Genomic DNA, 27,968 nt, shown 5'->3' with positions numbered 1-27,968 from the left:
AGAACACCTCCTTGTGGTCACAGTATTCACAGAAAACTGCCCATCCCTAATGTATATGCACCCAAAATTATGCTAAAAAGGACTCATGAGCAACTCATCATTTCTATGCATAATTTCCTATTCATATATGTAACCCACACATTTGCCTATTATGTTTTAATCACTTATTGTGTATGTCCCTCATTTTCTGTAATGCCTTATTTATAGTTGAATTATATGTAGTTATCCCTGCTCTATATATTGGTGGAGAACGCGACAGTTTGATCTAAATTGTAAGCACAATCAAGTTATTGATTAATATTCTCTATTTCTGTGGATGAAAGCTTCTGGTCTAGACTGTATGTGTGTACGTGTGTGTGTGACGTAAGCAGCGCGGCCGCCCGCTTGAATAAATGCAGAGGGCTGTAACTCGATACCCTCTCTCTACTTTTTAAACTGTAGTAAGTGAGTTTAAAGTTAAGGTCTGAGATCGTACAATAAGGTCGAAACTGAGCGTGTCCCTCATTTTCTGTAATGCCTTATTTATAGTTGAATTAATGTCATTGCGTGTTCCAGTGCCATTCAATTGCTATATTCCCGGCAGGGAATCTCAGTCACCGTTAGCTGAACGGAGCTAAACTGCAGTAAATAAAAGTGAAAATAAATCGACGGATAAAGAATAGTTTGAGCGTGTTCCTCAATCTATTTTAAAGGCCTTATTATTTATAGTTTAATTGTCAATGCGTGTTCCATTGTCAAAGCAACTATGTAATTTGACTCCCCTGGTTAAACATTAGAAATAATGCTTGCCTGTTTGTGTCTGTTCACTAAGTGAAACAGTGCGATTTAAACGGGAGTGTTTTTAAATCTTGATCAAGTAAAGTTTAACTCTAAACAACAGCGAATAAAATCTGTTGTGTCTACGTGCTCAGAGAAACTGGCACGGAGATTTACGATCCGCCGAGATCATTTATTATTTTTGTTTCCTCATTTGCAGCGCCAAGCTGCCACTTAAATAAAGTTTAAATCCAACTCTGAACGAACTAAGAGTTTAAAGCGCCACATCACAAAACCAACTAGAAGTGGTGTTGTTATGTATACAGTGTTGAAATGCGCCGCCATTTCATGTAACATTCTTAACTGAACTTGCAATGTAATGTTCCATGTGCATAGCCCACTATTGTTTGTTTTGGTTGCCGTAGCTACGAGGGTGACTCGGAAGTCTTAACCTACTTCCGGAGCAACCCTGACACGCGCAGCACATTGACGTCATACTATAAACAAACTCTACGGTGTTGCTAAGCTAACGAAACTGTTGCTTTTACATTGAAGTCTATGCTAAAGATTAGCCTCAAAGGTTAGCAGTTAGCATTAACATCCAGTGGTTGAATACAGTGTGTGTGGGCAAAACTAAAGCGATTTAACCCTTTAAACCTCTGAACTAATACACCTGTTGGTCTATTTTTTCTGTCTTATTTCTCAATTTTCTAACTTTACCACTTTATGTGCATTTTACTAGAAAGGGGAATATAACTTCACAATTATTAATTGTGACAAATTCAAATTTAATTCAAACATTAAATTTATTTGGAATCATTTGAATTTCCTCCTCTGGTCATTTCATATGATCATTATTTCTAGTATTCTCTCTTTTAGGTCAACCATTTTAGGTACTAATAAGCCTTGAACTTTGAAAGTTGAGGTTAACTTATTCTACCTAATTGATTTGTTACCCCTATCAACAGATTCTATTCAGAATCACACTTACTCATTACTTCATTGCGTTTTTACCCCTATTTCTTCCTTTCTTGGTTATACAATTAACCTCCATTTTTATTTTATTTTATTTTATTTGTTTATTTATTTTGTGTTTTTCCTCCTGCACTTAATTTCATTTTGATTATTTTGCCATTTATTATTTTTAATTTCATTCTACGTTACCTTTCTCCTTTACCTCCTTGTATCCTTGGGAACGACACACCTGAGCTTTAATTGGAGACACTGTTATCCCTCACTACGAGTTCAAATAAATTAGAAAGACAACTCTCTTTCACTCAAATTTTATTGTTGTTTTATTAGTTGTGCACCAACTATAAACAACGCTCTACTCGTGGTTGGGTATAACAGCCACGCAGCCTGTGAGTGGACCCGATCCACTCAATTTACTCAACTTCCAACTTCCACTCAATTTCCTTCCCTTTCCTTCTACCCAAGTCTCTCCTGCTTTCTTCCTTCTTTACTCTTCACATTTGCAGGGACCTGTAAGAACCATCAATTGATTCTAAGTGAATGAAATGCAAAATCTTGTCAAAGAACAGTAATCATCCTTATGAATTTGATTGTAATCAAACCCTCCTTCGTTCTTCCTCACCTCCCTGAATTTGAAAACGCATTCCAAAATTTTGGCATCTCATCCCATACTGAGATCAATTATTAGAGATAAGTGTTGAACACCCGTTGCTGTCGAAGCCTCCTTGGTAAGCGGTCCAACTGTAAGGTGTTCGGTGTCAATCCTGTCAGACTAAGAAAAGAGATACCAGCATTATTATTGTATTCTCACGTCTCGAACAGAGATATAATAATATTGTTTACTTTTAACAAAATCTTGGTAAAATTCCTCCCATTGGAAAAGGGAATTGTTTTATTTCACTGAACTGTTTTCACCTTTTTCTCTTTTTTTTCCTTCTTCCTCATTAGAGTGACGAAGTCTTCACATCCCTAGTCTACCTAGACACCCTGAGACCAACACTATCATCACCACACTTCATTAGGGGTTCACAATCACTGACACAACACTTAGTTGTCCCACCACACATAGGCTTCTACCTCACACAGATCTGTGTCAGTCTCCCTTCTCCTCAGCGTGCAAACATGCCGCAGACTGCAGACCCCCTTGCCCACGGGGAAGATGTGAACACTTGGCTGAGAGGCATGACGGACAGCCTCACCCCCAAGACCTTTGAACTGTTATTATTTCTAATAATAATCCTAATCCTGAGAAGGTTCCTGACACAAGATTCAAGCCAGAACAACAACCACGAGGAGCTAGTCAAAATCACCAGCTCCCTAAGCTATGCCTTCACAACCCAGCTGAAACTTAGCGACAAGCACATCACCCATCTTCAAGAGGAGCTGTTACGTGCTCAACGCCGCATAGACAAGCTGGAAGTGAAAGTTCAAGATCAACTCAAAGCACCCAACGAGAGGGAGCAGGAAACAACTGAACAAGTTAAAAAGCTCCAAGCAGCCCTGACAACAGCTCAACTTGACCAGCAACAAGCAAAGGCTGCCCAGAGAGACCTGGTAAACAGACTCAAGTATGCCGAACAGCTACTAGAGAAAGCCAAGAACGACATCAGCGACAAGAATGCTGAAATCAGTGCCTTAGAAGACCACCTTGAAAGGTACAGCACTGAAATAGACAATCTGACACAACATCAACATGATGTCAACGATGAGCTCTACATGGTCAGAAAAGAACTCAAAGATGCTTGTGAGCTGAAACAAGAGCCAAGAAGAGCGAAGCATATCTCAGCCTCACCACTGCTGAGCAGAGCTAAGTCTCACATCCAAGAACTGGCATCCAATGAAAGAAGCGAAGGGCCACCACCGGAAACCTCACTGGCCTTCGCCACACAACTCATTCCTGTCACTGAAAGCAGAGACCCCATCCAAGCAGACCTTGGAGCTGCACCTGGGTTGACCATCAAAGACCTCAACAAGTTGTCTAAAAGCATCAGCCAGTTTGACCCAAACTCCAAAGAGGGCCACGACATCCAGGCCCACCTGCAAGATATTAATTTTCATTTAGAAATGAGACCTCATGTGACTGACAGAGACAGGTTGTACCTCCTAAGAGCAACGTCAAGTGTCGAAGTACGAAACTTCATAGATCGACAACTCAGTCACACAAAGTCAAACTACCAGCTACTTTGTGAGGTCCTGATCAAAGAGTTTACAGACCCGGAGTCTGAATATGGACTGTTAACTGCCTTGGAGACCAAACAAAGTTGACAAGAGACGCCACAAGCCTACTATAACCGGCTCCGGAAAGCCTACTTCGGTGCACACAACGAACCTGACGTTGAAGAAGAGGTGAACTTCAAAAGCCTTTTCCTGAAAAATCTGCACCCTGGAGTCAGTCGTCACCTCGGCGTCATGGCTTGTCCGCGCTCCATGACCATCCAACAGTTGCGTGACCTAACACAGAAGGCCTACACTAAGCAAAAGCTGGCCTCAAAGAAAGGTAACAAAACTTCCACACTCTTGAACTCTGTCACCAAAGACTCAATCCATGCACTGGACGACACCCAGTGGCATCACAACACCGGAGTCTTCCATCAAGAGCAAAGAGAACGTGAGCCCCATGTCCACAACAGCTATCAGCCCAACCGCTGGGAAAAGCCATGGAACCAGCCACACTTCTCAAGAAACCCAAAAAGAAAGGATCAGCTGGAAACCTAACTGGACGTGCAAAGCCAAACGAACGGCTTGTCCAACAGCAACTAGAATGGGTAAGCAAAGACAGAACCCACATCAGCACCACTTAGACATCCACAGTGCTAAGTCACAAGAACAAGACTGTTCACCTTCAGAAGACATTGAACTAGTCATGAAACAACTGAAAGAGTTCCTTGAAAACCAGCTAGACAAGAATGACTAGAAACAGAAGTCATGCTCGCTGTGACCAGCGACAGAACGGAAGGCCTATGATCACCTGGTACACCACCGCATCAGAGATGACAAGCACCTGTTCAACAACCACCCAGAACAAACAAGTCTCTCACGGCCAACCGCTGACGAAAAACTCTGAGGTACCAAAGAACATCACCTCAGTCACCCATCACTTCCAAAGAAACTGTCAAATGAACTTCAACTCCATGAACCACATTCATGTCTGTGCAACAGCAACCACTAAAGCACAGAAGGTCAGAAAGTCTGCCATAACCAGAAGGCATCACAAGTGAAATGCAACATAGGAGACAAAGTTTTGCACCCCAGCTTCACACAGCCATGCCAAACTACCTCCGACTGTCTGCTAAAGAACTGCCTTGCTGGACTGACCCCCATCTGAACACACCCTCATCCAAACCGAGGATGCAGAGAGCATCTTCACCGACCTACAAGAAAAGGGGGAGCCAAAACAGACTGAAACAGATCTGACCATACATACACTACACAATTAACTTTCACACCCAGAGGTAACCACACCTACTGATAACACCTTTGACAAACATATTCTTCCCACGAGTAGAATATTCAAATCTTAACTTAACATAGTTTTACATCCACCAGGAAGAGACATGCAACTATCCTCACCCCAGGTAGAACACCTGACACTATGTTAAGGTACATGACACATCAGCTGCACCTGCCATCCAAGCTCAATAGTACTCGCAACCCTGACTAGGAAAACCTGCAGCTAATTTTCTTTGTTTTGTTTTGTTTTTCCTTTTGCCTATCGCTTTCCTTCCCCTCTTGCTTTAGCAGGTGAAACTCCTAGCCACCCTACAAGGGTCAAAGGTCTGATGTTAGGATTGACTTGCCACACCTAATATCCGCAAACCATTCTAAACTGAATGGGAGCCAGAGAACTCCATGCAAGATAGGTCAAATCATTTTACCACAGATGTCACCAGAACGTCTCTAAATTTAAAACCTTAAGTAAACAAACAAATTTAATCACAAAATTTGATCAAAGCATCATTATACGAAAACAAATTTGAACAACAATATCTAGGTGAATTCGACCATTTTCCAGGTACTACATGTACCCGAATAACGTAATGCCATGCACCGGTACAGTAACTGTCCTGGAAGTGTTGTCTTGTTGTTTGCTGTGTTTGTGTCTGCTTCTTCTGCCTTTGTTTCTCCAGCGCTCGTCGATGTCTTCTGCCAACAACACATCACCGATCGAAAGGGGGATGTGTAGGGATATCAGCGCGAATCAAACAATTCGATTAGATGTAAAAACACTTCTACAGCCTCAAATTCCAGCAAGACCAGACCCCTGTCGTAAAAGGTGTAATTTGACACTCTAGAGCCAGCTAGCTTGAAGCAACCAAGTAACTACAAGCTTAAAATAGGGACTTGCAACATTAACACAAGAGGACCCTTGTTGATTGTCAAATTTGGAGCAAGTAACCAAGATTAACTGTCAAAGAAATGCACATCATGAACATCACATAAGTGGAGTCATTTGAGTTTGGTTAATGGTCTCCCCCACACAAAGGACAAAAGACTGAGCTTCCTTCCCTAAACTTTTGACCTTTTGTTCCTCACAGAACACCTCCTTGTGGTCACAGTATTCACAAAAAACTGCCCATCCCTAATGTATATGCACCCAAAATTATGCTAAAAAGGTCTCATGAGCAACTCATCATTTCTATGCATAATTTCCTATTCATATATGTAACCCACACATTTGCCTATTATGTTTTAATCACTTATTGTGTATGTCCCTTTTTGATAACTATTGAATAGTTTGATGGTTTATACTTGTGTTTGATATGCCTGAGTTTGAAATCGCATTCTCGAAATGTTCCTGTAATTCAATTCTTTGCAAAATGTATTATAGTCTTGTTATAGAAATCATGTCCAAATTTATCTCTGCAAAGAGCGGGAATTTGGGATCACGGGACTAATCAGATGACATTGTGATTTAAGGTTGGGAGGTGGAACCAGCAGTCCACCGGAGTTCAGACAATGTTCTAATTGGTCAAGACATCATTTTGGGATGTGTCCAAAAGCTGAGTTTAAAACCCCAGGACACCCTAAAATCTCTCTCTTATCTCTCTCACCCCTCTGCCGCGTCTCGACGCTGCCTGGCCTGCATGCCAGATGCTCCTCTAAAGGAAACATGAGGAGATCATCACACTCCTGTCTTTTACTTTAATTTTTTTTTATTTCTTTCCGTTGAGAGTTTCGTGTTCAAGTTAAGTTTTGTGCAAGCCGCGCCCGACCCAAACGTCTTCGCGGACCTGAACTTTAACAGCGCACAACTCTAATATCCAGCCAACGCCCAAGAAGACTTCACAAAGGACCACAGAACCAACCAATCAGCAACCTCGGGAAGGCCCCTTTCTGAAGCGACGCAACCAAAGGAATTCCCCCGATACAAAGGCAACGCGCAAGTAACCTCCAGGGTCTAACTGAACTGGTGCATTTTGATATAAAGTTTAATAACCTCTTTGAGAGACTCAATACGAGGGTTAATTAAGTGATTGATGGTTGTTCAGGTCTAAGCAATTACACATATTGCTATAAACTTGGGACTTCATATTTTCATTCCTTTAAACTCATTCTTTCCTCACTTTCTCTTTCTGCAACCTGTGTGAATGCGTGTGTTTATGTTAGATTAGTTTGTATGTGTTAGGTTTATCCATTAAAATCATATTTTTATTAGAAAAGATAAGTATCTTGTGTTTTGTGCTTACAAGTTAATGTCTTAAACTGCTGATTTTGCTACTGTGCTAATATATAGTGTTTTCACTATATTCTGGATAGTAATATCCATTGCAGAGTTTCTGTTACACGGCTTGTGAATGAATCGCGGGTCGGCTCTGGAACAGCCGTAAAACAGTGATTCTGTTCAAATTCCCTATTGAATCATATTCGATTCCCTTTGAGCTAAATTATAAATTATAAATTATATGTATTAATCCCTTCTTACAACGGGCTCACCAGCATGGGGTAAAAGGCACACAGCATTGATACAAATACATTATACAAAAATGTACAAATACAAAAAAACATTATTTTTGCTAATGTCTAAGTTAATACTTGTTCAAAACAATCACTTTAGCAAGGTTTTTAAAAAATAAATATACTGTCATTAAAATATGTTAAAGGTGCCATAGAATGGAAAACTGTATTTACCTTGGCATAGTTGATTATTAACAGTTCTTGTACATGGACATGACATACCGTGAGTCTTGAACACCATCGTTTCCTCCTTCTAATATAAATCTGGTGTTTGCAAAAGACCACTGAAAAATAGGGCAATTCCAACATAACAGCGACTATTACGCAATTGTTAATAATTACGCCCCCAACATTTGCATAGCCCAATCATCAGAAGTTCTGCAGATAGGCTATTGTGAAAAAACAAAGCGAAGACAATAGCGAAAATGGCAGATCACAGGAATAAATGTTATGTTCCTGGTTGTGTAGGAGATGTTGAGTGCAGGGATGGGTTGGTGTTTGTACTCAGAAAGGCACGGAAAACAAATAAGGCATTCTAATAAAATAAGGCGAGCCACTAAAGGGACACTGTTAACTTCTTACTAGCGCTAGCCTTTTACATTGAAATACATAAGATTTCACTTACCACATAAACAGAGTAAGAAAAGATGACTGCGCGGACGATGGCGAATGATTTACAGATCCTGATCACCACTTACAGCATCTAAACTTGTCAAATGTGGTAAGTACTGCAGTATAACGTTACACAGAGCACGTGTGATCGCAAAAGTGAAACTAAAAAGTTATTGTGCATTCAAAACGGCAGTTTCAATGCCCTGCATATTAATAGCGACTCCAGCTCCGTAATTTAATATATATTTTTCTCCATGTGTTTCCTTCCTGCTGTGTGAGAGCGAGCCGCTCTGTGAGACAGACAATCAAAGCAGAGCTCATCATTATTATTCAGGAACCTTCCAAATAAGGTAATAAAATTTAAATTAAATGATTAAATGATTAAATATGATGGTTGTATTCTAAACATGGTATTTATCTTTCAGATGGACACCCAACATAATGTATGATATTTACCATCTGAATCTAACAATGTCACGTCAACAAATAGAAAAGTCATCCTTCTATTAATTACCATGTTAATTATTATGCCTTTTAGCCCCAAATACCATACTTTTACATGTTCTTTCATTATTTAAAAACTGTTGCTTTAATTCTTAAATCTTAAACAAAACTGAAAATCATTAAGTAGGCCTTTGTCTCAAGATATATTCAAGGATTTTAGTGATTCTCATTTGCTACTTAAATCTCAAATATTAGATAAAATAAGCACAGAATCGACTTTGCACTGCTGCCCGTGATCGCGTCAAGCATCAGCCAAAATTGCATGTATATCTTGACATGCGGATGTTTTGGAAAGGGCATGTTTTTCTGCCATTTAGTGGTTTAGAGGAAAATAATATCAAAGGTGCCTTTTACCAGGGTCCGCCTTTAGCCCCATCAAACCTATTATCTGAAGCAAAGGTTATCAACCCTGGACCACGAGATCCATTTTCTTGCAGAGTTTAGCTCCAACCTTGATCAAACTCACCTGCCTGTAACTTTCTAGTGATCCTAAAGACCTTGATGAACTTGCTCTGGTGTGTTTGATTAGGGTTGGAGCTGAACTCTGCAGGAAGATGGATCTCACAGGCCAAAGTTGAGAATCCCTGATCTAAAGGGACTAAACAAAGTACTTTTAGATAAAAGCAAGCCTCATAGCTATTTACTTTAAATTGTATAATTCAGTTACCTCTGTTTATGACCATGAGAACCATGAACACAGATGAGAGTCATTGGAATCTGAATGAATGAGCGGAATCTATGTAAAGGTTAATAAAAAAAAATGTTGAAATTAGAATTTAATATGTTAAACTGCAATAACTTAGGTGTTATTCACATTAGTTCACATAAAAGACAGGATAGAATAGGGTTGCCTGGTCAGTAGGTGGCTCTTACAGGTTATGCATTGTTCACTTTTCACAATCCAATATACATTTTTTTTTCTTGTTTGATAAACTGTTTCATTTGGAAATGTCACATTATTATATACATTATTATATACAGTTTCATATGGACTTGAACAAGATGAAAAAATGAAATCCTTGTGTTTACAAGCAACAAGTATTTTACCATGAAAATATCATAAGGGTACTTCAAAAGGAAAAACCCCTGTATATCATTTGTTATCCATTCCAAAAGTATTACCCATGCAAACCATAAAATACAAATAACCTGGATTACCCAAAAGAGAAGACCTGATTCCCTGATGTGAACCCAACACATTTATGATGCAGAATGTCAAAAAACAAACAACAAAATCTGCATTAAGTGGGCATTAAACTTACCAAAACCCTTTCATTAAACCACACATATTAAAAAACAGCATCTCACTCAGCATAGTAGTGTGTAAACTGCCATTTCTGAAAAGTATTGACAGGATCACAGTCCTTAAGGAAGATGCCATCAGCTTTAACTCCAGCTTCCAGACAGATGGGTTGGGAACGGCCCTCTATCATCACATGCTCCGTCTAGACATGGATACAAATGGTAGACTTTGGTCAAACAGTGTTTACACACTTAAACGGAGAACACTTTCTATTTTGATAGATAAATCCAAAAGTGCATACAACTGCACACAATATCTTTATATAAGAACCTTATGCTTTTCATGTAAAACCTTATAAAACAGCTCTTGGTTGCTGAATGGTCAATGTTAAAATACACCACGCAGAAACTGATATATTGTGAAATACTTTTTTCACAGCTACTGTACTGTACTGAGCATATCACTGTGCAGTGCCCATAGATTACAGTAGTGCATTTCATTAAATGTCCTTAATATTTTTATGTGGTATCTGTTTCATAAATGGTAACAAGGCATTTGATGGCATGCTAATGACTATATGCAATGGCAAGAATAAGTTTGCTAACACTCTGAAAATGATTTTTTGTTGTTGCTTATAACGTGGTCTGACATTCATTTTAATCACAATTAAAGACAAACCATCTGATTAACTAATAACACACATTGTTTTTTAATTTTTAATTTTTATTTTAATTTCTATATAAGTCATTTACTTATCGATAACAGAACAGCCTGGAAAAAGTAAGTGAAACTCTGTGTTTTGAGTTCTCCAAAAGCTAAGTCAAGCTAAGTCATTTAAAGGGGTCATCGTGTGCAAAACTAACTTTTACATGTTGTTTGCACGTTAATGTGTGTTGGTAGTTTGTGTACACAACCACCCTACAATGATAAAAATACACCCAGTGGTATTTTTTTAATCTTTAAAAATAATATCCCCTTTTTAAAATCAGATCATTCTCAGCTTCTTGTTGTTGTGACGAAACACAGTTTATTGACATGAGCGTCTTACCTTAGACCCGCCCTCACCGAGCTGAAACAGTCCAAATACGACCGCCATTGTGTCGACTCAGGTGCAGAGGAACACTCTAATTGAATGATCGAGGTGTTCTGTTGTTGGATGTAATAATGAACAAAGCAGTAGTCACCGACATCTGAGCCGCTGAAGGTTTAACGTTACTTTCGTTTTTAAATGGAAAGCGCCAATCGCGATCTACTTATGCATCTATCTTTGTGTGAATCATTTGTGATGCAGCTTCACCCACAGCAGAAGTGAGTAGAAGGGTTTTTTATGCATCTTTGCAAATGGCCTTTCTTAACAATGTGCTTGTTGGCAAGTTTCGCCAATAAATGCAGCTAAACATGCTAAATGCGCTAAAGTAAACATTACAGATCCTAATTCCTCAGCAGAGAGGGGCGGGGCGAGCAGAGCTCGAGCAGGGCCATGTCTTAAAATGAGCTGAAATTTTGCAGAGCTGATTTTGACAAGGTAAAAGGGTGTTTTTTTAAACTACTATTGGGAATTTTTAACCAAAGTATATTAGAGACTTTTCATTAAGACCCTAAAGAATCATATGAACTTGTGGAAATATGAAACTGAAATGAAACTGGATGAAACTGGATGAAACTGGAAGTGTGGGTTGGACAGGTGCCCTGCTCTTTAAATAAAGGAACAGAATATTACTGTTTAAACATTTTACAATGATGTACTACGATGTAGCTGTAAATTGCAATGCATTATGGGTCAAATAAAGTTTTACAGTTGTTAACAGTATATTTCCATGTCAACTGTAATTCATTTATCAAGAAGCACCTGCGTTTTTACACTTCCTTACTGTAGTGTGGCATTATGGGATTATGCGCGCTTCATTTAAATCTGAAATCCAGTTGACTGGAGCAGCGCGAAACAATTGAAGATTAGAGGCTTCATCATAATTCCTGGTAAATTCACTTAATTTTACTAAAGAAATATATATTTTATATTTATTTAAGTTAATGTATAAGCGATATCATGCCACAATAACCTGCTATCACAAGTGCTGCTATCACATTTAGACAAGTGGCCTTGGTATGTGCGGTAAACTGGAAATTATGCTAAATGCTGGATTTTTCTCATTTTGCCAGTTTAATGTTCTTAAAATTTAGATATCTTAAGAGCATTTACAGTAGTGTTTACCCAACTTTTAACGTAATGCACAGTGCGAACAATTGTAATAGTAACTAACTTACTATCTGTCTAAATAACTGAAGAACAGCAAAATATGTGAAATTTCAACTGTCCAATATTGATGTGAAATCTTACTATAAATAGAAACTAGATGTAAATGAGAAATTGTGTCTATTGCAAATTTGTACTCAACATTAAAGCTTGTCCTGGACATGGATTTCTTTTTGAAGTGAAAGACATCTTTACATACCTGATTGGACAGGTTACCCTGATTAAAACCTTGATAATTACCCTGATAATTCGGAGTGCTTTTACCTTACTTACTACCTTAATTTACAACTATATTTAGATATTTAGGCCTTCAAATTACACACTGTGTAGCACCATTATATAATGGGTGTTTGCTGATGCTTGAACACAAAAATTATAGAGGCATGTTGCCTTTACCGTGAGGGAACGGTAAAAAAAAAAAAAAACAATAATAATAATCTGTTCTAGCAAAACAGTTTGAATTGGACAGAAAATCTTTTTGGGAGTGAGTAAAGGCCAAGATCAGAGTTGATGCTCATCAGGGACAGAAGACCTTCCTCAGTTCAGCGGTAGAGAGCAAGATTTCAGAGTGTCTTTAATTAGAGTGTAAACAAGAAGCTAGATTATATGAATTATATAGATTATATAGGCTAAGTGTAAAATGAAAGAAGGAAAAATGTGAGGTAAGTTGTTTAAATGTGGTTTAGACTAATGTGTCTTTTTACAGTCCTTACAGGTCCTGTGTGGTTGGGGTTAAATGTTATTAGTGCAGGTGATAAGCGCTAGCAAACATTAGTAAAAAGATTTTTTTTTAAAAATACTTCTGTGTCAATGAATAAATATATAGATGTTTTACTTCTTTAAAATCACTATATATATCTCTTGCATACTTGAATTTTTTCAAAGGTAACATGTTTGTGAAAAAGGTTACTTAGTTTAAGTACTGGTAATTGCATTGTATAAGTGGCATTTTTACATTTTTTTTTTATTGAGCTAGTTTCATTTAATACTACATTCTAAAGCTTCTGCTTTTTTATTGGCAGATGTTTTGTTGGAATCACACTCACTGGATACAATCTTAATACATTTACAAATGAATAACTTATATATATATATATATATATATATATATATATATATATATATGTTATTTTAAAACATGCTACAAATTACTGTATTTTACATACAGCAATTAACTGTAATTTGCTTTGCAATATTATACTGTAATCCATTTACAGCAATTAACATCATTTTTACAGGATTTTCTTGGCAAATTTTTGGCCAATAAAATCCTGTCACTTCTACGGTACATTTTTTACAGTGAAGACAAAACCTGGATACTGACAAATCTCGTCTTCTTAAAGATTGTTTAGTGTGAACCGTGTGAACCATGCCTTGTTTTAAATAGCTTAAAATTAATTAAAGAGATACACAAAGATGGGACAGACTATAGGAAAGCACTTCTAAACCCCACAGTAAGAGACCAGGAACCCTATTTAAACCATCTAAGTGCATGGTCTTAAGTGCATGCCGCAGGTGCACTTAAGGCATAGGAAAAGTGGTCCAAAAGGGTTGTTTAGATTCTTTTGATGAGTAATGAGTCTCATCTCCCATTCCTTTCAATAGCCAGTTGCGTTAGTGCCATGGCAGATTCGCTTTTACACAGCAAAATTTGAAAGAGCAAAGAATGAACGCTTCTCCAGAGAGGAAATGCATTTTACACAGATCAAAGTGCAATTAAAAGACCAATAGCTATCACTTTACAGTAAGTCTCACTAGCAAACCTTAGTTAATGCAATAACATTATCAATGAATATAAGCTACATTTGCTAAAGAAGTTATTAATCTTTGTTAAAAATAATACAACTCTTAGTTCATGTTAGCTTGAGTTCATTTAAAAAAAAAACAGTTTGAACTTTTGATTTTAACATATTATTATATTGAAATTACCTGATTAATGAATGTTTAGAAGAATTTTTCATTGGGAGTTTTTGTTAACTAATGAAGCCCTAATGTAATGTGTGACTGAAAAGAATCAAAACACTTTCAAACAATATCTAGGGCATGTTGTAATCCAGATTAAAATGTAAAAAAAGCTTTAAAATAAGTAGACTATTGAGTCTAAATATTAAAGTATTTGGCGCTCTGATGTACACCATTGCGAATACAAATTTGTGAATGGCTATTTAAATAATTTAAATAAGTTTTCGAAAGTAACACAACTGCTTTGTTTACGGGGTTTCGGGGGTAACTGCTGCATTCTGCTGTTTAGTCCCATCTGCTGTCAGAGAGTGATGCACTTTCATCCAGAGATCTCTTACACGTTCCGCCATGTGCTTCTCATCTGTGCTTGTTTACATCAGAGTGCACACACCTCTTCGGCGCAGCTTACAGAGGTGTTGTGCATTTAACTAGTTGGGAAAAGTATTCCTTAAATGCATTAAAAATTCTGAATAATTTTGAAGTCCCCACGATAACATATTATGGCATGTATATATATACACATATATACACTGCATCATTCACTTCTAGACCAGGTTTTAGTCACAGTCGTCTTCAGTTGCCTCAAAAAAGAGCTATCAATCTGTCAGTCCTTTCCGTGTACAGGCTGGGTGAGGTTTCCCATGTCGAGTCAAATTAGGATGCAGACTCCATTCATGGTAGTGCCCTTCTATCAATTCCTTTAAATTTAATCTTTGCAGACATACTTTCTTCAGAACCCAAAGACTGTTCCTACATGCTGTCCAGCCTGTCATGGGAATAACGCTGCAAGAACATGGGTTCAGCATTGTTCACGGTCTGAACTATGACAGTATCTAATAGTCTTCAAACCTCCCTCTTATAAAGTGTATCAGACATTTTACAGGAGAACGACAGGAGTTAATGAGCTTCAGAGAGGCTGGGTGATGCAACACAACAAGGACCCAAATCACACAATTAATACCAAATAAAGAGTGGCTGAATGTGCATTTTCCTGATCCCTGGTCTTAAGCCAATTTAGATGCTGTGGCATAACCTAAAGAGGGCTGTGCAAGACAATATTGATAAACTGAAACTGATTTGTGGGGAGAAATGGTGCAAAATTGGTCAAAAGTCTAAAAAAGTTAGATGTGGAGGTTTTGCTGCTTAAGGTGGACCTACAAGTTATTAAATTAAAGGTTTCACTTACTTTCACCACCCTGCACTGTGAGATATTACTCTATTTATTTAATGTAAATACAACTATCTGTATGTTATTAATTTAGTCACACTGCATTTATCTATAATTGTAAGTTAAATCAAGATCAGTATGAACAATCAATGCAGGAATCCATATATTTTTAAAAGGCTCACAAACTTATTCTATCAATTCTATCAATATATTGTTAAATCAAAACAGTTTTTTTCCAAAAACAATTCTTCAACAAGATTGAAATCCACAAAAAAAAAAAAAAAAGCAAAAGCAAAGAACAGTTTATGCATGGGCTGACAGTGTCAGTTTAGTGTGCTTTACTTAAATTCAGCTTAACATTAACCATGGTAGAAGCAAGTGAATTTCTGTTGAAACATTTGGAACAATTATATTGGGATAATGTTTAATATTTCCTGTCCCACCATTCACACCATTTATTCATAAACCTGTCAATGGTAGTATCCCTAGAGATTTGATTGTGCGCTGTACTTACCAAACCTTTACCAGACTTGTGCATCCAGCGGAAATGTGGCTTAGTGTTGTCACATGATTCCATAATAATCTGTTTTTCCTGAGGCACCAAACAGGAAGTATTCTGTCGAAGCATCCTTAACCAGGTGTAGCTGAAGTGTTGACTCTGTGAGGCATGAGAAAACAAGTTTTTATGATGCAAGATGAGGAACAATTTGATGAAAGATTATAAAGCAGAACGGAATATCCACATAAATAATATGTGGTTTAGATTTACCTTATTTGTTAGGTCACATTTATCAAAAAATAAAATATCATTTTGATATACCAAACATTTTCTGGTTCCAACATTGAAAATCTGAAAAATAAAATAAAATAAATAAATAAAAAACAACAACAACAACAACAGAAAATAATACACTTTGTTATGTTTGTAAGATTAGTAACACAGAAGAATTCAATGTATTCAGTGAATAAAATATCTTTTTGAAGTGACAGTGGTATAAAGTTTAATTATTTTGTACCTACCAGTCCTTCTGCTTTGACCAGAGGGGCGTTCAGGTCTGGGTAGACATTCTCTAAGTACCATTTAAAGCTTTTACACTGGAGTTTTTTTCTCAGCTCAATCTGTTCTGTGAGATTTCCTATATCAGTCACACTTTTGTCCAGCAGGTGGTGGTAGCCATGGCCATAAAAGAGCTCTTTATAATCATCCAGCCAAACCTCTGCAACCCTGGCCAAGTTTCTCTCGACTGTCTTCACACGGTCTTTAGGGAACTTGTAAGGGTTATCGCCACGGAAGATGTGGCCGACACGTGAGCAGGGAATGATTTCAATCTCGCCACCACACATCCAGATCTACAGCACAAATAACACATTACCTACTGCCACTAGGGAATCTACACACTTATTTCAGTAATGCTCAAACTTTTAAAAGAAAATGTAATTTTTTATTTAAGGTCCATAAACTATTAAAAAAAAGGTGAGACATCATTCTGTTTGCCCTAAATGTATGTAAACTTGATTTATCTGAAGGACAGCTTAAAAGTGGTCGGTTTTGGAATCTCATTAACTCTCACACACACCATCATGTACTCTGTGTACATGAAAAGTTAAAATGTTTAATCAGAGTAAAATGTACAATAAAAAGATTTATTTAAATAAATCTTTGGTATTCCCCATGAGATTATCCCTTTAAATCTGGTTAAAAATCATTTGACCCTGCTAATAAACATTTGGCATTTTTACCTTGAAAGAGATTTCCATGTTTTCCCCACCCCAGACATCCAGGCCTGGGTCATATGCCCCCAGTTCATAGAAATAGCTCTTGTCTATAGAGAAAAGACCTCCTGCCATAACAGGACACCTGCACAAGAAAAAAGAAGAAGAAAAAAAGGGGGAAAAAAAACCACTGTCACCTTTAACTGCAGTTTAGATTAATGTATTTTCTTACATATTATAACATAAATGTAGAATTAGAACTCAAAGTACACTGACACCACTATATGTGCAGTTTCACCATCCTAACAAAAAACAGAGCACTGCATAATGTGTAGCATATCAATGCAAATATTTCAAATACTGGGGAGACAATTTAGCCATTTTCATATGAATTAGTTGTTCACAACAATGAGAAAAAGTGCACAGAAATATGTAAAAATGACTGATGATCACACAATTAAAAAATGTCTGCAAGCAGCAATTATCAGGGACTAAGCACCAATGGCTCATACAAAACGGTGATAAAGTAGACCTGTCTCTTTTCTTAAAAAGTCTTAAAGTGTCTCTTTACGGACTTCTTATTCTATGTATTGAATTAAAAGAGACAAATAATGTTGTTTTATTATTTAATTGAACTGAAACACATTCAGCCATGTCACTGGACATGTATGTTAATTTATCTTAATTGTGTTACAATTTCATTAGGATATATAAAGGTGAAGGTATCTGTAAGCTTTTTGTAAACTGACTATATTAAACTCTATCCAACTATTGAAAAAAATAACATTTATATATTATATATACTGAACCATTTACACAGACTTAAATCTGTGACACCTAAAAAGTTTCTTATCCTGTGGCTCTCTCTGGTGGACAACATTAATATTACGGTCTTCATTTCGGTCATTCATATTGCTAAAAATGGCATTTTAAAAACTGTTGTTACTCTCTGAGCAAATTCATGAAATGTAATATGTGTATTCAGAATGTTGTCCATGTGTAACAAGATTTGTGAAGGTTTGACATTACATTCACAAGCAGTGTTGGGGAGTAACTAGTTACATGTACTGGAAATACTTAATTACAAAATAAATGTAAAATGTGAACTGTAATCTGTTACAGTTACTGAGAAAACTGTTTAATTACAAAGTGTAATTAAATTACTGTTACTTATGAAAATGTTAACAATTAAAAAAGGGGGCTTACATCTGAATATTTTCATACACATACAGATTTGATTGATTTCTTTCCAAAATTGCATTGACTGCTCTAAAGTGTTTGAGGAGTTGAGGACACAGAACAGGACACATGTCTATTTGATAGCTGTTTTCCTATTAATTTTTTTTTCTATTTGAGTTCATGTTTATGCTTTATTTTTAATCTTTTTGCATTGTTAGATGCCAGTATTTCCTGTCATAGCTATGCAAAAATGTGATTTCAAAAAATAGCTATTATAGTATCATAGCTATTAAATTATATATTGTTTATTATTTTAAATCTGTATTTAACCTCAAAATAATCTAAAAGTAAAAAGAGCTCTTAAAGTCTGATTTTGTGGTGGCTGTATGACGAGTTATAAGAGTCTTGCAGACCTGGGACAGGGAGAGAGAGACTGGTCACCACCCAAGACTGTTTATTGTGTGTGTGTGTCTTTGCGAAAGACGGTAAAGGCAGATAGCCTGACAGCACTGTTGATTTTTCTTGTATTTATTTTGTTTTTGTGAGTAAATAAAAGTTTCACTCGCCACCCCTGACCTCCTCATCCTTCCTCGTCACTAAACCTTGTTACACACAGATTTTATGTCTGGAAGTATGTCTGTCACTTTGCTCTGACCAACTGAGAAAAAAAAAGCAATACAATAAATAGTGCCTACCAATGGTGATTAAATCTAACGATCGCTTAGATCATATCACATCAAACTGTGCAAATTATTCTTATTGTTATACTTACTCAAATTGTTAATGTTAACAACATCAGTACTGAGTGACTATGTGTATACAGTGTGTATTAGTGTTACCTGTAGATTTCAGTTTCTATACAGTCTAATCTATAAATTGTCATACCATTGAAATTTCATATAAAGAAATTGTTCTTTTAACCCAAAAAGCAAATTAATGTTCCTTAGAACTGCTTCTCTTCGAATTACAAATATTGTATAATCCCATGTATCTGTAACCAGATGCACATTTAAAACTGGAATATAATCTAATTTCAGTCAATTGCATCTGTTTCATTACCACATCCTTTCTGGATTACAATCTGCCATCAAAGTGATAAATTTAATTATTCCAGCTGCTGTGAGTAAACACTATAAATGGTTCACCACAGCATCCTCACATGCGATGTAGTCTACTAGCCGGGACCAATTTCTTTATGTTTACATGTATGTGACGTAATGACACAAAGACGAATGGCAGCATACTCATATTTGCCATGAAAATTTACCAGTACCACTTATATTAGAAAACATTATTACAAGTTTACCGTTGTGAATTGGGCAAAGGTATGGATATGGTTTTGCACACCGACTGGTTATGCATTTGCTCAAATATTGGTTTTGGATCTTAACCAAAAAAACAAAAAAACAAACAAAAAAAAACCTTACAGACTGCAGCTTTAAACTGTTATAATCTTAATTATTATCACTACTGTAAAGTTAATCCTGCCTGCATTAAATTTTTTAAAATGATAAAAATTTAGAAAAGTAATTAAAAGGTAATCAAATGTAATCAGTTACATTACTTTAATAAAGTAAGTTACACTACTTAGGATAACTTGTAATCTGTAACCTATTACATTTCCAAAGTAACCTTCCCAACACTGTTAGTAATATATTGGATCACTGTTACACCACAATAAAGGAAGCATATTGGCCAGTCCCACGGGGCTTTGGGGCTCTCTGATCACTGTTTGGTTCATCTTATAACAGACCTACAGGCAGAAAATGAAATCAGCTAAACCTGTACTAAGGACTATAAAGAGATTGACCAACGAAACAGAGAGGGATTTACAAGCCAATTGCACTGATTGGAGTGTTTTTGGAGCTGCTGCCACTGACCTGGATGAGCTGTAACATCATATATCAATTTCTGTATATATATAAAAAAAAGTGCATTTCTACCAGGACTTATTTAACATACAACAACGACAAACCTTAGTTCACAGCAAAACTTTGCCAGGCCAAAGAGGATGCTTACAGGTATAGGGACAGTGTCTTATACAATCAGGCCAGAAACACACTGAATAAGGAAATTAGAGTGGATAAGAGGAGCAATGCTACAAAGCTAGAATACCAGTTCTCTTCCAGTGACAAGGCTTCAGTGTGGAAAGGTCTGAAAGACATTACCAACTACAAGACACCATCCCCCAGTACTGAGGTGAATCAACAACTTGCTAAAGACCTGAATGAGTTTTACTGTAGGTTTGAAACTCCCGGTCTCACACCCCACACCCACTCTGAACATCCCTCTACACAACCGTTAACACCTCCAGCAACCCCCCATCTGGACATAACAGGGACTTATGCAAGGATCCTGTTCGTGGACTTCAGTTCGGCCTTCAACACTATTATCCCAATACTCCTTTAGATCAAACTAACCAGGCTCTCTGTTCCTAGCTCTATCTGCCAGTGGATCACCAGCTTTTTGACAGATAGGAAACAGCTAGTGAGAATTGATAAATTCACATCGAACAGTCACACCATCACCACTGGCGCCCCTCCCAGAGTTGCATCCTTTGCCCACTGCTCTTTTCCCTGTACACAAATGACTGCATCTCTGTCAAGTTCCTAAAGTTTGCAGACGACACTACAGTAATCGACCGCAAGGACGGTGATAAGTCTGCTTACAGACAAGAGGTTGAGCTGCTGGCTGTCACTGAATCCGTCTTTTGCACTTCAGTAACTGTCTGGTTTAGCTCGGCTACCAAAACTGACCTTAGAAGACTACAGCGGATAGTAGGGGTGTAACGATACACCAATTCCACGGTTTGGTTTGGTTTCGGAGCCAAAAGTGATTCACTTAAATTAATAATGATAATAAAATAATAATAATTACTGCACTGTTAGATCATGTTAAATAATGCATTAACAAATGAGATTTAAAAAATTGTTGGTTTATAATTACCAAAAATATATTGCCTTAAAAAAAATAAATAATGCCTAAATAAAAAGTCATTAGACAACATTATTTAGGCTACATATTAAAATTGCATGGAATATAAAATGGAATAGCAAAAAGGAAATCATTTAAATCAAATACGTAATAACTCAATCTGCAGAGCAAACTCAAGTAGGATATTATCAAGGCCATTTGTGCATTTTGAGAGAGTGAGAAAAGACGTGGTAGGATTCCACTCAATCCGTCTCACAGAAAGTTTTGAAAAGATTGGTCTGCTCTGATAGTCTGTTTTGAATTCAACCAACATGCTATAGAACTTTAATGTTCGTGGGAATTTCCCTCAGTGGTGGAGGTAACGAATTACAACTACTCACGTTACTGTAATTAAGTACATTTTTGGGGTATTTGTACTTTCATGAGTATAATTTTAAGTGTAATTTTACTTGTAATTGAGTATAAATTAAGCTAAGTAATTTACTTCGTTATTTTTAAAAACACAATTTGTTACGGAGTACTGTAATTTGAATTAATATTTTAACCACTAACCGGCATTTCGGTAACCAATAAAAATATATCATCTTAACGAACCAATGAAAAGCCTACTTGAACCGAAAAACAAGTTCCGGCTACTGCAGATTTACGTGAGTTAACCGTCATCGTACAGTTAAGAAGTTATTGATTGACACATGGATTATGGATTATTTATTAATTAATATGTTTAGGCACTAAGCAGTGTTGTTTTGTGGTTTCTGACGGTTCGGTTTGCGCGATTAGGTTAATAGCAAAGTTTCTCTATAATTTGCAAGTGATTTTAATCCCCTCAAGTCGGCAAAGGCGTTGGTGCGTTTTGCTGCATTTTGTTTTTCTAATTAAATCGTCTTTTCAGCTTCTGCTGAAACAGAACAAAAGGAAAGAAGGTAAACTGTTATGATATTATGATATGATATGTTAGTATGTAAGGTCCGTGTAGTAAGGACCATGCCCAGCTGTTTATTATCCCATGGCACTGGGATAAATTTTTATTATAAAACACATAATGGTAAGAAGACTTACAACTTAATTTATATATATACTTAATATATATATATATATATATATATATATATATTAGAGCTGCACGATTCTGAATAAAATGAGAATCACGATTCTCTCACGATTCTGGAGAACTTTATTTAAAAAAATTAGCCCTGAATATTAGGTTATCAAACAGCAGTAAAATAGCAATAAAACAAGACATAATACACTTTGCTTTAAATTTAAAGAAATGTAATGAAAAATAATGTTTAATGATGATTTTTTTTCTTTACATTATTACATTAAAAAATAAACATACAAAGGTATTATGTCAGAGTAAAGCGATTTAAAGATTCTTAGCTAGAAACACTAGCCTATCAACATTTTATGGCTGTCACAGTCCACTCTGTGGGATGCCCAAGTTTACTTCCATATTTTACAAATAAATCCTAATCTAATTATGACAAACTACATATTGTTGGAAAGGTCTAAGGCTCCTAAATAGATATTTGACATTTTTTTGTGTTACAAATTATGCAGGTAAAATTATTTATGACAAGAGTGTCATAAATTAATTTATGACAAGAGTGCACCTCAAAAATCTACTTAATAACAGGAGTTCTGACCTTTTTCACAAACAGACTTCCTTGTTGCCTTTTTCTCTATTACACATTAGAAATAATAAGAAATTATATATCACATGAAAACTTAAAATTTAAAAAATTTATCCTTTGAAAGCCATTTTAAAATCAGGCATTGCATTAACATGGAAAATGTACATCAAAATCATATTACAAAAGGTTTTTGTCCATGAATTATAAAGAGTTGATGTGGATGTATGCCGCGTTGTACAGTATATTGAGACAGAGGCACCATGAATCGCATCTGACAGAATGTGCCCTGTAGAACGAAATATAGTGTATTTCTTCAAAAGCAGATTGTAAAGACCTTTTAATTGTCCAACATCAAAACTCGTCATATCACACACCCCTAATTGCAATGCAGTTTGTGCAGATCCGGAACAGAGTTTGGTTGAGAGAAACAAAAAACGGCCGTTCCTAGTTGAGCGGAGCGCAGTGTCAGAGACAAGGAGTGATTGACGGCTAATATCTCAAATGTGATAAAGTAAAGATGAAGTTTAAATGGTTATGTAATGTTGAAGAGAACGGTACCCTGTCACTGCATCAGCTCACAGCAGTCTGTGCAGTAATTAGGCTAGCGAAAATTTTGTAAAATATAAATAAAATATAATTGGCTGAATCGTATAAATGCTGGATTAAGATCGTGTGGGGGTCGAATCGAGATCGCGATCTTTAAACGATTAATTGTGCAGCTCACACACACATATATATATATATATGTGTGTGTGTATGTTTAGGGGTGTTGTTCTGTGATTCTTATATAAACCAGACATGACAGTTCAGTTAATGCTGTTTACAAAGTTTCAAGAGTGTTTATAGTATCTTTAAATGTGTTTTATTGTCTGGATCTTGTCTGATTTAGCAATTATAGATAATTCAATAAATACCACCAGCTAAAAAGTAATTAGTACTCTGAGTAGTTTTTATGAAGAGTAATTTGTACTTTTACTTATATTTACGTTTACTATATATATATATATATATATATATATATATATATATATATATATATATATACTTTTACTATATGTATATGGACCTGACTGTATATAAACACAATAAACACAATATTGCAAATTACAATTTCACAAAAGGCTGTGAGTGGCTGCAAAAGCAAACTTGACTGCTGGTCATGAAGATATAGCTCTGTGGACGCATTCTTTCCATAACAACGTGCTGAAACACAGCATAATTTTACAGTCCCGTTCTCGATTATAATTTTGTTTAGCCTAAATGACAGATTTGTTCTGCACATGTTGCCATGTTGAAGTGTCTCAGCAGGGTGCAGGGTTTGCCGAGAGAGTGACGTGATACGCCTGAGAGTATTGCGGTTATGTATCGTGGGTGGAGTATTGCATTTTTTTTTCTGGTTTGAATATCTTTACACCCCTAGCGGATAGTCTAACTAAACTAAACACTAAGCCAATCAATGGACAAATCTGAATAAATCAATAAGTAACTGCGATCACAAACCTCATCATTATTGTAAAAAATTTGAAAGATGTTATTGTACATAAAACTTCTACAGAGACAACAAATCTGATCGGCCAACTTGCTATGAATATGAATGCCATTTTGTTGATGTTACCTGATGGGGTCTGAATCTTTGATCTGGTTCTTTCTAATATATTCCTCAGGTAGTGCACTCCAGCCAAACACCAGCGGCCATCTAAAAATGCCTCTTTGGAAATTATCAACAAGCATGTAACTGTGTAGACACAAAATAAGTGAATAAATTTAGGTGCATGAATTTTAACAGCTCAGTGCAGCAGTGGAGGAATGATATACTTCATTACCTCATGTCCTTATCACTGATGACCTCAATAACAGGGCAAACCACTTTTTTGCGGTCCAGGTAAACTCTTTCTAACAGTGGCTCCAGCCAGCCTACATTACACTCAATGTGAGAGTCCAGGAATGTCAACACTTCACCTGCAGGTAAAACAACATCTCCTATAACAACCAATAATGCTATACACTAAAACAATATGCACTGTTTATAGTAGAGATAACAGTGATGACTATTCTATGTATTCCAAAGCTTCGCCACTAAACTAAATTGAATTGAATGCGAGTGTAAAGTACCTGTAGCAGCTGCGGCCCCTGCCAACCTGGCTCTGATTAGGCCTTGCCTTTCTTTCAGACGGATGATTCTCACTTTAGGGAACTGAGACATATAAACATCCAACTGCTCCTTCAGGTACTCTAGAATAGAAACAGATATAAAATTCCTTGTAGGACTAACGAGGACTAATATATCTTTAAAGCAATAAAGATTTTCAAAGATCACAATAAAATAACTTTTTACTTTAACTTTAATTACCTTATCCTTAATCCTAAAAAAAACTTCAGTTCAGACTTTATAACTAAAATATTCTTGAAAGGATGCTAATTGTTTTATTTTAGGACTTGTGATGATATATCATAGATTAAGAAAGTGCAGTGTGAAGAATTATAACTACCTACTTGTATGGATTTCTGGGAAACATAAGCTTGTTTGAGACCACATTTTCCCCTGTATTTAAACCCTGTCAATGAACTCATTCATTCAAATAATTTATTAAAAATGTGATTCAAACCTTTGGTGCTGCAGTCATCCACCAGAATGACCTCTTTCAGCAGGTGTGGAGGAGACCTGTTGAGCACACTGTGCACTGAGCGCAGCAGAGTGGACCAAACCTCATCCACAAAACAGAAGATCACACTGGTACTGGGCAGGTCATCATGAACAAGGTTTTCTGAACATCTAAACAACACAGGGTATTGAGGTGATACACATATACGGTATCAGTGGTACATAACATTGAATTTGCCATGACCTGCAGGACTACAACAAAATGAATCTATGTTTCAAACTTACATTTGAGGTCTGGTGTCTGGAACGGCTCTGTCTATTGGTATCTGTTCACTCAGGAATACATTAAAAAATCCTTCACTCCAGCGTCTTCGACTCTCCAGTTCTTTATCTCTGGGAACTTTTGCAGGCTGTCCAAACTGTCCCACAGCCCTTGCATCTCTGGGTCTGTCTGTCACATCTAGGGCCATAACCTTATGATGCCCTCCTGACCCCCTCACCAGCACACTTGTAGAGTGAAGTACTTGTAATGCCTCCTCTGCTGGGTCCTGATTGTTCTGTTCACTTGGTTTTTGAATAATATCTGATTTCGTTTTGTTGAAAGTATTGCCATGTTTCTCTATACTGTCAATAATGTTTTTTGGTTTATCACTCTCTGCTGGTTTCAGCAATTGATTACTCAAGTTCTTTTGTAAACCTGCATCTACGTGTACTTCATTATGTGACATCACTACTGTGTCATTAATATGATGTACTTTCTTCACACTGTTTTCTCCGAGCGCAGGAGGATGCGTTTTCTCCTGGACAGCAGGTAGTGCTTTAGTAAGTAAATGTGCTTTAACATCTAGATTTGTTTTTTTCTGCCCATTAACAACATCTTTTATTTTGTTTATCTTTGTGGTTGTATTCCCCACTTTGCTATTAATAACAGTTTTTGTCTCTTTTATTTTTTCAGGGATGCTAATAACTGTTGCTTTCACAGGTGAGTTAACAATTAAATTCAGTTTGCTTTGATTGATTACCTCATTTTGTTCCATAAAAGATTTGCCAGCCGTTAACATTGGATTCAAATGTTTGTCTTGGTTTAGCAGAGCTTGATTTTCTGCCCTCGCCTTTGGCCACTTTCTGTAAACCTTATTAACTTTTCTTTCAAACCTGTCGCTGTTTTTAGAAAGCTCCTTCTTGTCTATGTTTACTTTTTGCAGGGGATGTTTAGGCACATTATCTACATGGTCTTTCCTCATTCCTTGTTTTAGTACCATCTCTCTCTCTTTGAGATCCTGATTCACATCATTGATGGATATCCGCAGTGCTGCGATGTCAAAAATGAGCCAGATTACAGATGCGATAAACACAAAAGCCAAGACCCTCCCACTGCCCCTTAAATACTTCCTAAATTTCATTATTTTAATATTATGAATAATTCTTTTCAGTTCATGCTTAGTTCGGTCCTAAAAAAAGAGTGATTCCACATTCTAAAATGTGACTTCCTGAAATATTAAAAACAAATTAGAAACAGAGATATGATAACATGAATGCTGGCTAATAAGGAACAATCGCAGTTAGTTAAAATGGAATCAGTTTATAACAACACAGCAAAGAATCCGCGAATGTGGCACGAAATGACCAGCAGAACTAAAATGAAACCGCTGTCGCTATGGTTACAGACGTTCTTTAAGCTATCGCGACAATAAAAACGAGATTCGCTTGAGGTTTACCTGGACTTACAGACTGTTCATTCCCCTCGCGACTTCTGTAAATAAACTATTTGAGAGCACATAAATTTGGTAGTAAATGCTGTCAATGCCAAACGCTGAGTGTGTGAATGTAACCACAGGAGGACATCCTGAACTCAGAAACGACTGCGTGGCATTTCTGCCGTATGACCTAAACTAAACTCGGTTGTCCTGGCAAACTTCCGCAGTTTTACACTCAGACCCACAATATATCCATATTAGAGCTTTAGTTTCAAAATGACCCTCTGGAACAGTAGCGTTAAAGTTCCTCGTGAGATCGGCGTCGCAAAGTTTGTCATCACTCACGTGCTGCTCCGGTCCTCTCAAATGAATGTTGTCTGCACTCGTTTCGATATTCCGAAAGGTTCACCTCGATAGTTCTCTAGTGATACTTCTGAGCACATACACACAAGTGTGTTCATGTCTTCCACTGGGTTTTAGACATCCTACTTTAAAGCCGCAGTTCCTGCTGGCATTTTGTACATCAGACCTGCCCTATTTTACACGTACCCAAACTTATGTGACGACGTGTCAATATTTAGAGAGGCATTATGGACGCACTAAGAAATAAATTCCCGATCAGGGTGTGGTTAGAGTTAGACACACTAATTTAAAAATGTTTAAACGTAGGTTTGTGCATGGTAGTATGGTTTTCTTTGAAGAAGGTGTGGGCAGTACTAGCCTTCTATTATTATTATAATTTATTATTATAATTTCTATTATAATTTACTTAGAATAATTCTA

The 27,968-nt window shown here is 36.7% G+C and overlaps 1 protein-coding gene across 1 annotated transcript; it reads right to left on the bottom strand.

Annotated features, from left to right (window-relative positions):
- Window positions 1-9,557: 9,557 nt before the first annotated feature.
- On the bottom strand, window positions 9,558-27,734 carry LOC141340679 (polypeptide N-acetylgalactosaminyltransferase 5). The gene is made up of 10 exons (XM_073845742.1): window positions 25,774-27,734; window positions 25,493-25,659; window positions 24,999-25,118; window positions 24,710-24,845; window positions 24,502-24,621; window positions 17,167-17,284; window positions 16,447-16,776; window positions 16,196-16,276; window positions 15,941-16,084; window positions 9,558-10,244 (listed from the first exon to the last, which is right to left on the bottom strand). Exons 1-10 carry the CDS (start codon window positions 26,889-26,891, stop codon window positions 10,104-10,106), a joined length of 2,475 nt encoding a protein of 824 aa, XP_073701843.1. The 5' UTR covers window positions 26,892-27,734; the 3' UTR covers window positions 9,558-10,103.
- Between the last annotated feature and the right edge of the window lie 234 nt (window positions 27,735-27,968).

The sequence above is a fragment of the Garra rufa genome, chromosome 8, assembly GCF_049309525.1.
Source record: "Garra rufa chromosome 8, GarRuf1.0, whole genome shotgun sequence".
Classification (NCBI taxonomy): Eukaryota; Metazoa; Chordata; class Actinopteri; order Cypriniformes; family Cyprinidae; genus Garra; species Garra rufa.
Note: the sequence above shows the minus strand (reverse complement) of the source record. Positions and strands in the feature narration are given on the sequence as shown.